Source organism: Callospermophilus lateralis, chromosome 1 (assembly GCF_048772815.1).
Source record: "Callospermophilus lateralis isolate mCalLat2 chromosome 1, mCalLat2.hap1, whole genome shotgun sequence".
In the NCBI taxonomy this organism is placed as follows: Eukaryota; Metazoa; Chordata; class Mammalia; order Rodentia; family Sciuridae; genus Callospermophilus; species Callospermophilus lateralis.
The window spans coordinates 217,571,673-217,584,185 of NC_135305.1; the positions used below are offsets into that span (position 1 = coordinate 217,571,673).

A 12,513-nucleotide genomic window follows, 5' to 3' on the forward strand; every position below is an offset into this window, starting at 1 on the left:
CAATCAAAGAAGTGATGATAATCATATATTTAAAAAGAAGATAAATAAGGTACTGAGAACCAACTCACATTCCTAGGAAGTTTCAAGCCATATAATAAGAGTGGATCTGAAAATCCATGTTCAATCCATATTATGGAGATAATAGAATGAACAGCATGGGATAATTAAGGCAATGATCTGAAATGTCTTCACTTATTTTGTTTGAGTCTTATTGCAGAAGAAAATTACTTATGTTGATTAATTCAAAGAGTAGAGCTAAAAATGAATGAGTGTATGATGTAAGAGAGTTCTCTGCTAAATTGAGTAAAGGCAGAACAATTATACAGTTTAACTTAGAAATGGGGTACCACTTGTTCCATCAATCACAATCATGGGCAGAACTGGGCAGGGTAAAGAACGTCCATCCAAGAATAATATTGTAAAGTGGTACGTACCTGCGGTCTTTGAATGTTGCTTTCCCCCTCCTCTTTTACTCAGAAGATACACTAGCTACATGAAAGCAGAGAACCACACAGCCCTATCCTACTTCCTCCTCCTGGGTCTCTCAGAGGACCCAGACCTGCAGTCCACCCTGTTTGGACTGTTCTTGTCCATGTACCTGGTCACAGTGCTTGGGAACCTGCTCATTGTCCTGGCAGTCAGCTCTGACTCCCACCTCCACACCCCCATGTACTTCTTCCTCTCCAACCTGTCATTTGTGGAAATCTGTTTCACTTCTACCACCATCCCCAAGATGCTGGTGAACATCCAGGCACACAGCAAAGACATCTCCTACCGAGAGTGCCTCTCTCAAGTGTACTTTTATATTATTTTTCTTGGAGTGGATAATTTTTTACTGACTGTGATGGCCTTTGACCGCTTTGTGGCCATATGCCACCCTCTGAACTACACAGTCATCATGAACCCCCGGCTCTGTGTCCTCCTGGTTCTGATGTGTTGGCTCATCATGTTCTGGATCGCCCTGATTCAGATTCTACTGGTGAAACGACTGACTTTCTCCACAGGCACTGAAATCCCACATTTCTTCTGTGAACTGGCTCAGCTTCTCAAGGTGGCCGGCTCAGATGCCCTCATCAATAACATCTTCACCTATGTGGCAGGTGCCCTGTTGGTTGTGTTTCCTATGACTGGGATCCTCTTCTCTTACTCTCAGATTGTCTCCTCCTTAATGAGGATGTCCTCCATTGAGAGCAAGTATAAAGCCTTTTCCACCTGTGGGTCCCACCTCTGTGTGGTCTCCTTGTTCTATGGAACAGGAGTTGGGGTTTACCTCAGTTCTGCTGGGACCCAGTCTTCCCAATCAAGCTCCATTGCCTCAGTAATGTACACTGTGGTCACCCCTATGCTGAACCCCTTCATCTACAGCCTGAGGAACAAGGATGTGAAGGGGGCCCTGAGGAGACTCCTTAGTAGAACAGCCTCTTGTCTTTGTGGGATCACTGAGTTCTGAACGTAGATCCTCAGAACTAAGGGTAAATTTTGTGTCCCATGTCAGATGATGTGATTTTCAGTGTCCTCCCTAAAACACACACTCTAGTCCTTCCAGAGTGGGAAAGACTTTTGTGTATATGGTATTTTATTTGTTTATCTTAAACAACTCCTTTAGAAATTCCTTTAAAATATTTCTTTTGTTTACATGATCCTTGAGAGTTCATTTTTTGGTGAGTTTGCTTACAACTATTCCACATCTTTCTAATTTCTACCACTGAGCTACATCCTGAGCTCTTCTTACTATTCATTTTGAGGTAGGGTCTTGCTAAGGTGTAGCAGTCCTCAAACTTGCAATCCTCCTGCGTCAGCCACTAGTGTAGCTGGAATTACAGGTTTGTACCTCTTTTCACAGCCCTGACTTGATGTTTAAAGCACTTAATGTGTCAAGGCTGACATGATTTCCTCAAAAATTATCCTCTTAATGATATTCAATGTTCTAGCCAAAAAAATAATGGATATTTGCTGTGATGTATATGTTAATTACCCTGATTTGATGTTTCTGCAATATCCATCACATTTAGCAACTAAATATGCACAATTAAGGGTCTATTAAAATAAAGTGAGGGGAATGGGAAAAAAAAAGGAGAGAAATGAATTACAGTAGATGGGGTAGAGAGAGAAAACGGGAGGGGAGGGGAGGGGCGATAGATAGTAGAGGACAGGAAAGGTAGCAGAATACAACAGTTACTAATAGGGCATTATGTAAGGATGTGGATGTGTAACCAATGTGATTCTGCAATCTGTATTTGGGTTAAAAATGGGAGTTCATAACCCACTTGAATCTAATGTATGAAATATGATATGTCAAGAGCTTTGTAATGTTTTGAACAACCAATAAAAAATAAAATAAAATAAAAATTTAAAAAATAAATAAATAAATAAAATTATCTTCTTGAATGTTAATATTGTTCACCTTAACTTGATTGTGTTCTTGTTTTCCTTGGTGGAAATGGAATGATAATTATACCAGCATCATGGCAAATTGGTTACCATATAAAAACTGTGCTTGTTGCTTTTAGACATGTAACTTCATTTATTCTTGCAAACATTTCTTTGAGATATTTCCTCTCATTCACCTCATTTCTTAGCAGGAGAGACTGTGCAATTAAGATTGATTCTAACCTTTCAGTGTCCTTAGTTTTCATAAAAACATTGATTGGATTTTTGACATAAAGGAATATACCTTGAATGGGGTTTGGCCATTTGATTCATGGTGATAGCCAAGAGGAAGTCTCAGATATGATATGTCCATTTTGACTCCTGATGTTTTCTTTCTTTCTTCTTTCTTCCTTCCTTTCTTGGTTTCTGTCTTTTCTCCCTAATTGCCTCCTTCCTCCTTTTGGACTGTTTCACTGGTTAAAGTTAATTTAAGCCTTTTCTTCTTGTGGCTGAGTTATATTCCACTATATGTATATACAGAAGGTGCTCAGTTATTCACCCATTGGTGTACACTTGGGTAATGTTTATCTGTTACGTGTTTTAAATAATACTGTTATCAGCGCGCATGTACATTTATTTGTTTAACCATTATTTTTTCAATCCTTTGGAGAATATTCCTAGGAATGAGATGACAGGATCCTGGGATATTTATATAGTCTCATTTTTGAGAACTCACCAAAATGTTTTTAAGAGTGGCTGACATATTTTACATTCACCACAATATCTCAGGTTATAACATCAGGTTGCCAATATTTTTTTCTTAAAAATAAAGGGAGAGAAAGTTTCATCAAAACAGAGGAAAGATCAGTAGAGGAGATGATGCCAATTGAGGAGGATGAAGAAAGGATGGGGAAAGGGAAGAATGTGGATGAACCTGGAGAATATTATATTAAGAAAGATAAACCAGGGACAGGTAGGTCACTACTCACTCATGGAATCTTACAAACTTGATTTCAGTAGAAAACTAGAGAAGTTGGGGGTGGTGTTGAGGGAGAAATACTGGTCACAGGAGACAAAAGTCCAGTTAGACATGAAGAGTAATTTCAAGAGAATTGCTCTCGTGTGGTGACTCTAGCTAATGATTTCTATTCTTGAAAAATTCGGAGTGGATACTAAATGACTCACCACAAAATGACACCAATATGGGGTAATGTATATGATAATTTCTTAGATTTAACAGTTTTTCAGTGTGTGATGCTTCTAAACAGAAGGTCATACACAATAAACACTATCCTGTCCATTAAAAATTATGAAATTCAAAAACTACAAAAATAATTAAGAAAAAGGAAAGGATGGGATTCTTTCCACTCATAACATTGTGGACACCAATGATCCATTCAATCTCCAAAGACAATTTAAGGGAGATGTCATAGGAAGTTCCTAGGATTGTGTCCTTGTAGAAATTCCTCCTTCCTTAGGGGACACCTTGTGACTTTCTAACCTGACCAAAATCAGTGAGTTTGCCCTTGGAGGAAATATTTCTTAACTGATTGGGCATAGATAAACATAAAACTGACTAAAATTTTCCATTCTGCTCTCTCCTTCATACTCCATGGGAGCAGAATTATTTGGATCTGGAGAGACAATAGAACAATCTAGTTAATTAGGAGCTCTGAGAATTCCACACTTGAGAGGACAGAAACCTTAAACATGGCCCTGTTGGCCTTCACCTGTGATTCTCAGATGCAGCCGCCTTGAAAACCCAAGTGGGCTTCCCTGGGAGAGAGGGTGGAGAAGAGAAAGCATCAGCCTTATCCCTCAGAGCTGGTGGGTCACAGTGAGGCTGGGGAGCAAGGAGGGGGCATGGGGAGGACCTGGATCCTGGGCTCTGCTCCAGAATCAGGATACTGGGATGTCCCAGACTTACCTACTCCTTGAAGCTGTAGTCTCTGCACCTTGAAAAAATTTTAGCCATTACCTGAGCTATTTTATCACAAAACATACCTACCCAAGAGCAGAAAGAGCAAGAACACTCTCACACATGCATTGTGTTTGAGTTCAATTGCGCTACAGTATTATTTTCTCCTCCTATCTATGTGGTCCACATTCTTATTCCTCACGTTGGAAGAGTTCACCAGGCAGGCATTCTCTGAAAGTAGGAGCCATGAGGATCTCCATTAATTAGGAATGCTGTACAGTGATCCTAAGGTAATAACTATTATATTTTTGGGATGTGTATTTTTATTTTTAAAATTTTCTTGCATTCTAATTAATTAATTTATTTTTTTTCAGAGACACTTAACCACTGAGCCACACATCCAGCCCTTCTAATTTTTTATTTTGAGAAGGGTCTTACTAAGCTGCTCAGGGCCTTACTAAACTGCTGGGGCTGGCTTCGAACCTGTGATCCTCCTGCCTCAGCTGCCTGAGCCACTGGCATGACAGGTGTGTGCCACTGTGCTCAGCAGATTTGTTGTCTTTATGATGATCGTAATTTCATCCTGATGGCTGCCTGACTTTAGTGGATGTTGCTAAATGATATCCATGCAGGAAAAATATAGTGATGTTAGGAGTAGAAGTTCACATTTAAGTGTCCATTGAATGTCTCAGGAACCACAATAGAACAATTATATCATCATGTCATTACATTTCTTTATTGGTCCTATCATATAGGAAATATTTACTACTACTACTGGAGAGATAAAGCATTCATAACTAATAGAATTTAGATGATTTTATCAAGGTCATACATAATAAGATGGGTAGGCAAAAATTTACTCCAGGAAGCCCGACTCAAGAACTCAAGAATTTTGTAGATCAAGCTCTATTCTGCTTGTTGGGAGACCTACTTATCCAAAACAATTATCATAAAGTAGAATAATAAAAATAATAACAATGGGTATCACTTATTCAGAATTCTACTGAATAAAAATTTTTAAATTTAAAAACAATTAATAATAATAATAATAATAATGATTAATAATAATAACAGTATCTTTAGTTTAAAATAGGTAGTGACTTAGCAATCACACCATTAGGAATTACTAAGTCATAGAGTAAAGATTGTTATTACTTCTAAGTTCATGCTTTATCACTATTCTAGAGCTATTTCAATTAAGAAAATGTGGGGATTATCAAGGAAAATATGAAATTTATTCAAATATTCTGGATGGGTCAAAGACAAAATTATCTCATGTATTTAAATTTTAAAAAGGGAATTAAAACAGGTGAGTAGACGTAAAATGAGAGATTTCTGCTAAATTAAAGGAAGTCTGGATTGTTATAGACATGCAAAAGTGAAGTGAGTTACCATTTAGCCACATGAATCACTATGGGAAGGAATCAGACATGCCAAAGAACGTCCACCTGAGGGTGACATTGTGAAGGGAGGATTACTTGATATCCAGTTATATTGTTTGTGTTTTTATTTGATTAATTTTTTAACTTTGCTTGTTTGTTTTTAACTTTTGTTGATTTCTCAAGGGGAATAGACAGCTTCATGGAAGTGGAGAACCACACAGTCCTATCACAGTTCCTCCTCCTGGGACTGTCAGAGGATCCAGACCTGCAGCCCATCCTGTTTGGCCTCTTCCTGTCCATGTACCTGGTCACAGTGCTTGGAACCTGCTCATCATCCTGGCCATCTTCTGTGACTCCCACCTCCACACCCCCATGTACTTCTTCCTCTCCAACCTGTCCTTTGTGGACATCTGTTTCACCTCCACCACGGTCCCTAAGATGCTGGTGAACATCCAGGCACAGAGGAAAGACATCTCTTACACAGAGTGCCTCACTCAGGTGTATTTTTTCATATTTTTCTGCTGGAATGGATAATTTCCTACTGACCGTGATGGCCTATGACTGCTTTGTGGCCATCTGCCACCCCCTGAATTACATGATCATCATGAACTCTCACTTCTGTGTCTTCCTGGTGCTGCTGTGTTGGCTCATCAACTTCTGCAGTTCCCTGCTTCACATTCTACTGATGAAGAGGCTGAGCTTCTCTGTAGGCACTGAAATCCCACATTTCTTCTGTGAATTAGCACAGGTTCTCAAGGTGGCCAGTTCTGATACCCTCATCAATAACATCGTCTTGCTTGTAGCAACAGCACTCCTCTGCGTGTTTCCCGTCACTGGGATCCTCTTCTCCTACTCTCAGATTGTCTCCTCCTTAATGAAGATGTCCTCCTCTGTGGGCAAGTCTAAGGCATTTTCCACCTGTGGGTCCCACCTCTGTGTGGTCTCCTTGTTCTATGGAACGGCACTTGGGGTTTACCTCAGTTCTGCTGTGACCCATTCTTCCAAGAAGAGCACAGTCATTTCAGAGATGTACACTGTGGTCACCCCTATGCTGAACCCCTTCATCTACAGCCTGAGGAACAAGGATGTGAAGGGGGCCCTAGGGACTCCTCAGCAGAGTAGCCTTTGGTCCTTGAGGGACCACTGACCTCAGAACTAGGTGGATGCTTGGGTCTCTGAGGCAAATGCTGTGAGTTTACATAGCATGACTCTTTTCTCCCCTGAAAAACACGCTTCTTCCTATTTCCATTCCAGAAACACCTTTGTCTTTGCTTGTATAAGAGTTTGTATTGGTTTCTCCTCAACCACTTCATCAGTACCTCCTTTGTAAGTTTTCTCCCCCCAGATGTCTTTAATCTATGGGGTTCTTAATCTAAAGATGCCTTCTACTTGGATAAGTTTTTGTCCTGAGCATTCTAATTTGATATTTAAAGCCCTTATCATGGCACATGCCGACACTCATGCCCCACATTTTCCTCTTGAATGTGAAGCTTCTTGACCTTAAAGTGCTTAACCTCTTCTTTTTCCTGAAGGATCTAGTATGAAATCATACAACAGTCAAAGGAAAATGATTATCATTTCACAACTGTGGTTGTCACTTGACTTGTGTGACTTTATTCATTCTGAAAAGATTTGAGATATTTTCTGTCTTTCACAGAGTTTCTGAATGAAAGAGACTTGGGCCCGGCGTATGCAGCAAAACACCCCGCGGCCAGAGTCTGCGGCGCTCGCTGGGAAACGACGACGGTAAGATAACAATGCAAAGATACAGCGCTACGGATTCTGCAGGCTCCCGCCAGCTGTGCAAATACTGTACTCAGAGCTGAATTCTGGGCTTGAGACGGGGAAGGAAGCCATCCAATTCGGTTCTCCACATCGGTCAGACCACAGAGGAAGCCAGCGGCCACCATCTTGGAGAGCTGACGTCATCATCTCTGTTTTTTTTTTTTTTTTGACTGATCACAGCTCTTTCAGCTATAGATCAGCGGGGAAAACTTAAGGGCCCCTCCCAGCTCTCCTGTGAGCGCAATAGCCAGACCGAGGGCGGCACGGGAGCCAGCGGCAGCTGCGGCTGCGGCGAGGGAGCCGGCGGCAGCCGGGGCAGCGGCACGGGAGCCAGCCGGAATCGGCGGGAGCCGCAGCAGCGGCGCGGGAGCCGGTGGGAGCCGTGGCGACGCTGGCACAGGAGCCGGCAGGAACCGCGCGGCGCGGGACTCCCAGCTACCGCTCCCACCAGTGCTGACAACTGAGGTCTCTTACACCGACTCGCCTTGGCGTGGGACTCACGGCTACCGCTCCCACCAGTGCTGACAACTGAGGTCTCTTGCATCAGATACGGGGGCGTGGCTACCAGAAGGTAAGCAAATTTGCTGGGGGTTCTCAGCCCCAAGCTCTACAAACTTAGGGCCTGAGGGAGGCAAACAAGGAGAGTGTGCCCAGGCACTAATGAAACAGCTGCTCCACGCGTGTGCAAGGTAGGCGGAACTGTGACCACTGACAAAACAGGCCCAGTGGACTGCCAGACACATTGCTCAGATTGGGGGAGGGGCTGAGCAGCCGGGCGCCTGCAAGTTACGCAGACCTGCGAATCACCAGCAGATCAGGCCCAGCAACAGCGGAGCCACCCCCGGGCCTGCAAGGTAGGGGCACTTGCCACCCACCGGCAGGTCAGGCCCAACAATCTGCGGAGGGGCACAGCTGCCCCACGAGCCTGCTAGGTAGGCAGAACCCTGACCACCGACAGAGCAGGCCTAGAGGCCAGCCAGACACATCGCCCCGCCCCGGTTGGGGGAGGGGCAGAGCTGCCGGGCGCCTGCAAGTTAGGCAGACCTGCGAATCACCAGCAGATCAGGCCCAGCAACCACGGAGCAGCAGAGCCACCCCTGGGCCTGCAAGCTAGGTCCATTTGCCACCCACCGGCAGGTCAGGCCCAACAAACTGCGGAGGGGCACAGCTGCCCCACGAGCCTGCTAGGTAGGCAGAACCCTGACCATCTACAGAACAGGCCCAGCGGTGGGCCAGACACATCGCCCCGCCCCGGTTGGGGGAGGGGCAGAGCTGCCGGGCGCCTGCAAGTTAGGCAGACCTGCGAATCACCAGCTGATCAGACCCAGCAACCGCGGAGCGGCAGAGCCACCCCCGGGCCTGCAAGGTAGGGGCACTTGCCACCCACCGGCAGGTCAGGCCCAACAAACTGTGGAGGGGCACAGCTGCCCCACGAGCCTGCTAGGTAGGCAGAACCCTGACCACCGACAGAACAGGCCCAGAGGCCGGCCAGACACATCGCCCCGCCCCGGTTGGGGGAGGGGCAGAGCCACCGGGCGCCTGCAAGTTAGGCAGATCTGCGAATCACCAGCAGATAAGGCCCAGCAACCGCGGAGCGGCAGAGCCACCCCTGGGAATGCAAGATAGGCGCACTTGCCACCCACCGGCAGGTCAGGCCCAACAAACTGCGGAGGGGCACAGCTGCACCATGAGCCTGCTAGGTAGGCAGAACCCTGACTACCGACAGAACAGGCCCAGAGGCCGGCCAGACACATCGCCCTGCCCCAGTTGGGGGAGGGGCAGAGCCGCCGGGCGCCTGCAAGTTACACAGACCTACGACTCACCAACAGATCAGGCCCAGCAACCGCGGAGCAGCAGAGCGACCCCCGGGCCTGCAAGGTAGGCGCACTTGCCACACACCAGCAGGTCAGGCCCAACAAACTGCGGAGGGGCACAGCTGCCCCACGAGCCTGCTAGGTAGGCAGTACCCTGACCACCAACAGAACAGGCTCAGAGGACGGCCAGACACATCGCCCCGCCCCGGTTGGGGGAGGGGCAGAGCCGCCAGGCGCCTGCAAGGTAGGCAAACCTGCGTCTCACCAGCATATCAGGCCCAGCAACCCGCGGAGCGGCAGAGCCACCCCCGGGCCTGCAAGGTAGGCGCACTTGCCACCCACCGGCAGGTTAGGCCCAGCAACTCTCGGAGGGACACAGCTGCTCCACGCACGTGCAAGGTAGGCGGAACCGTGACCACTGACAAAACAGGCCCAGTGGCCCGCCAGATACATCGCCCCTGTTGGGGGAGGGGCAGAGCCGCCACCAGCGCCTTTTAGGTAGACAGACCTGCAACCGACAGACAGAACAGGCCTAGTGGCCAGTGGAGGGGCAAAGCCGCTGCTCACGCCTGCAAGGTAGGCGGACCTGTGACCACCGAAAGTACAGGCCCATCGAAAGTACAGGCACAGCGGCCTCCCGGCGTGGTAGGCACATTGCCTCAATTGGAGGAGGGGCAGAACCACCGCCAAAGCCTGCGAGGGAGACTTTGCAGCTATACAAGAGCAATATAAATATATAGGGGGAAAAATCAATAACACAACAGTTTCACCAAGCAGAAAGAAACGCGATCAATATGAAAAGACAAGGAAAGAAAGGACCACAAGCAATGCAGGTCAACTCAACTTTAGAAGAGGTAATATCTGCAGCAGATGGAATGTCAGATAAAGAATTCAGGATATACATGCTTCAGATGATCTGGAGTCTCAAGGAAGACATTAGACAGCAAAATCAGACAATGAAACACCACTTCGACCACTTTGACAATAAATTACATAAACAAATCCAAGAAGCAAAAGATCAATTATACAGGGAGATAGAGGTTATAAAAAACAAACAAACAGAAATCCTGGAAATGCAGGAAACAATAAACCAACTTAAAAACTCAATTGAGAATACTACCAGCAGAGTAGAACACTTAGAAGATAGAACATCAGACAATGAAGACAAAGTATTTCAACTGGAGAAGAACATAGACAGCTCAGCAAAGCTGTTAAGAAACCATGAGCAGAACATTCAAGAAATATGGGATAACATAAAGAGACCAAACTTAAGAGTCATTAGGATACAGGAAGGTATAGAGGTCCAAATCAAAGGAATGAGCAATCTATTCAACGAAATAATACGAGAAAACTTCCCAGACTTGAAGAACGAGACAGAATCCCAAATCCTAGAAGCCTACAGGACGCCGAATGTGCAAAATCATAAGAGATCCACACCTAGACACATTATAATGAAGATGCCCAACATACAGAATAAGGAGAGAATTTTAAAAGCTACAAGAGAAAGGAAGCAGATTACATTTAGGGGTAAACCAATCAGGATAACAGCTGATCTTTCAACACAGACTCTCAAAGCTAGAAGATCCTGGAATAACATATTTCAAACACTGAAAGAAAATGGGTTCCAATCAAGAATCGTGTATCCCGCGAAATTAAGCTTCAGGATGGAAGATGAAATTAAAACCTTCCATGATAAACAAAAGTTAAAAGAATTTGCAGCTAGAAAACCATCTCTTCAAAACATCCTCGGCAAAATATTACAGGAAGAGGAAATGGAAAATATCAATGAAAACCAACAGTGGGAGGTAGTACAGTAAAGGGGGGGGAATAATCAAAGAGGAAAACAAACCATGTTTAGTAACATAAATAAACAAATATGGCTGGAAGAACAACCCATATCTCAATAATAACCCTAAATGTTAATGGCTTAAACTCACCAATTAAGAGACACAGGCTAGTAGAATGGATCACAAAACAAGACCCAACAATATGCTGCCTTCAGGAGACGCATTTGATAGGAAAAGACATACATAGACTGAAGGTGAAAGGTTGGGAAAAATCATATCACTCATATGGACTTCGGAAACAAGCAGGAGTGTCCATACTCATATCAAATAAAATATATTTCAAGCCAAAGTTAATCAAAAGGGATGAAGAGGGACACTACATACTTCTCAAGGGAACCATACACCAACAAGACATAACAATCATAAATATATATGCCCCAAACAATGGTGCAGCTATGTTCATCAAACAAACTCTTCTTAAGTTCAAGAGTCTAATAGACCACCATACAATAATCATGGGAGACTTCAACACACCTCTCTCACCACTGGACAGATCTTCCAAACAAAAGTTGAATAAGGAAACTATAGAGCTCAATAACACAATTAATAACCTAGACTTAATTGACATATATAGAATATACCACCCAACATCAAGCAGTTACACTTTTTTCTCAGCAGCACATGGATCCTTCTCAAAAATAGAACATATATTATGTCACAGGGCAACTCTTAGACAATATAAAGGAGTAGAGATAATACCATGCATCTTATCTGACCATAATGGAATGAAATTGAAAATTAACGATAAAAGAAGTAAGGAAAAATCATGCATCACTTGGAGAATGAACACTAGGTTACCGAATGATCAATGGGTTATAGAAGACATCAAGGAGGAAATTAAAAAATTCTTAGAGATAAATGAAAACACAGACACAACATATCGGAATCTATGGGACACATTGAAAGCAGTTCTAAGAGGAAAATTTATTGCTTGGAGTTCATTCCTTAGAAAAAGAAAAAACCAACAAATAAATGATCTAATACTTCAACTCAAAATCCTAGAAAAAGAAGAGCAAAACAACAGCAAAAGAAGTAGAAGACAAGAAATAATTAAAATCAGAGCTGAAATTAATGAAATCGAAACGAAAGAAACAATTGAAAAAATTGACAAAACTAAAAGTTGGTTCTTTGAAAAAATAAATAAAATCGACAGACCCTTAGCCACGCTAACGAAGAGAAGAAGAGAGAGAACTCAAATTACCAGCATACGGGATGAAAAAGGCAATATCACAACAGACACTTCAGAAATACAGAAGATTATCAGAAACTATTTTGAATCCTTATACTCCAATAAAATAGAAGATAGTGAAGGCATCGATAAATTTCTTAAGTCATATGATTTGCCCAGATTGAGTCAGGAGATATTGACAACCTAAACAGACCAATATCAATTGAGG

At 43.9% G+C, this 12,513-nt stretch overlaps 1 protein-coding gene and 1 pseudogene across 1 annotated transcript; both read left to right on the plus strand.

The window, feature by feature from the left end:
* Positions 1-493: 493 nt before the first annotated feature.
* LOC143400875 (olfactory receptor 7D4-like) lies at positions 494-1,450 on the plus strand. The gene has a single exon (XM_076857838.2). The coding sequence runs from the start codon at positions 494-496 to the stop codon at positions 1,448-1,450; it is 957 nt and encodes a 318-aa protein (XP_076713953.2).
* Positions 1,451-5,869: 4,419 nt separating this feature from the next.
* On the plus strand, positions 5,870-6,863 carry LOC143400884 (olfactory receptor 7D4-like; annotated as a pseudogene).
* The last annotated feature ends 5,650 nt before the right edge of the window (positions 6,864-12,513 follow it).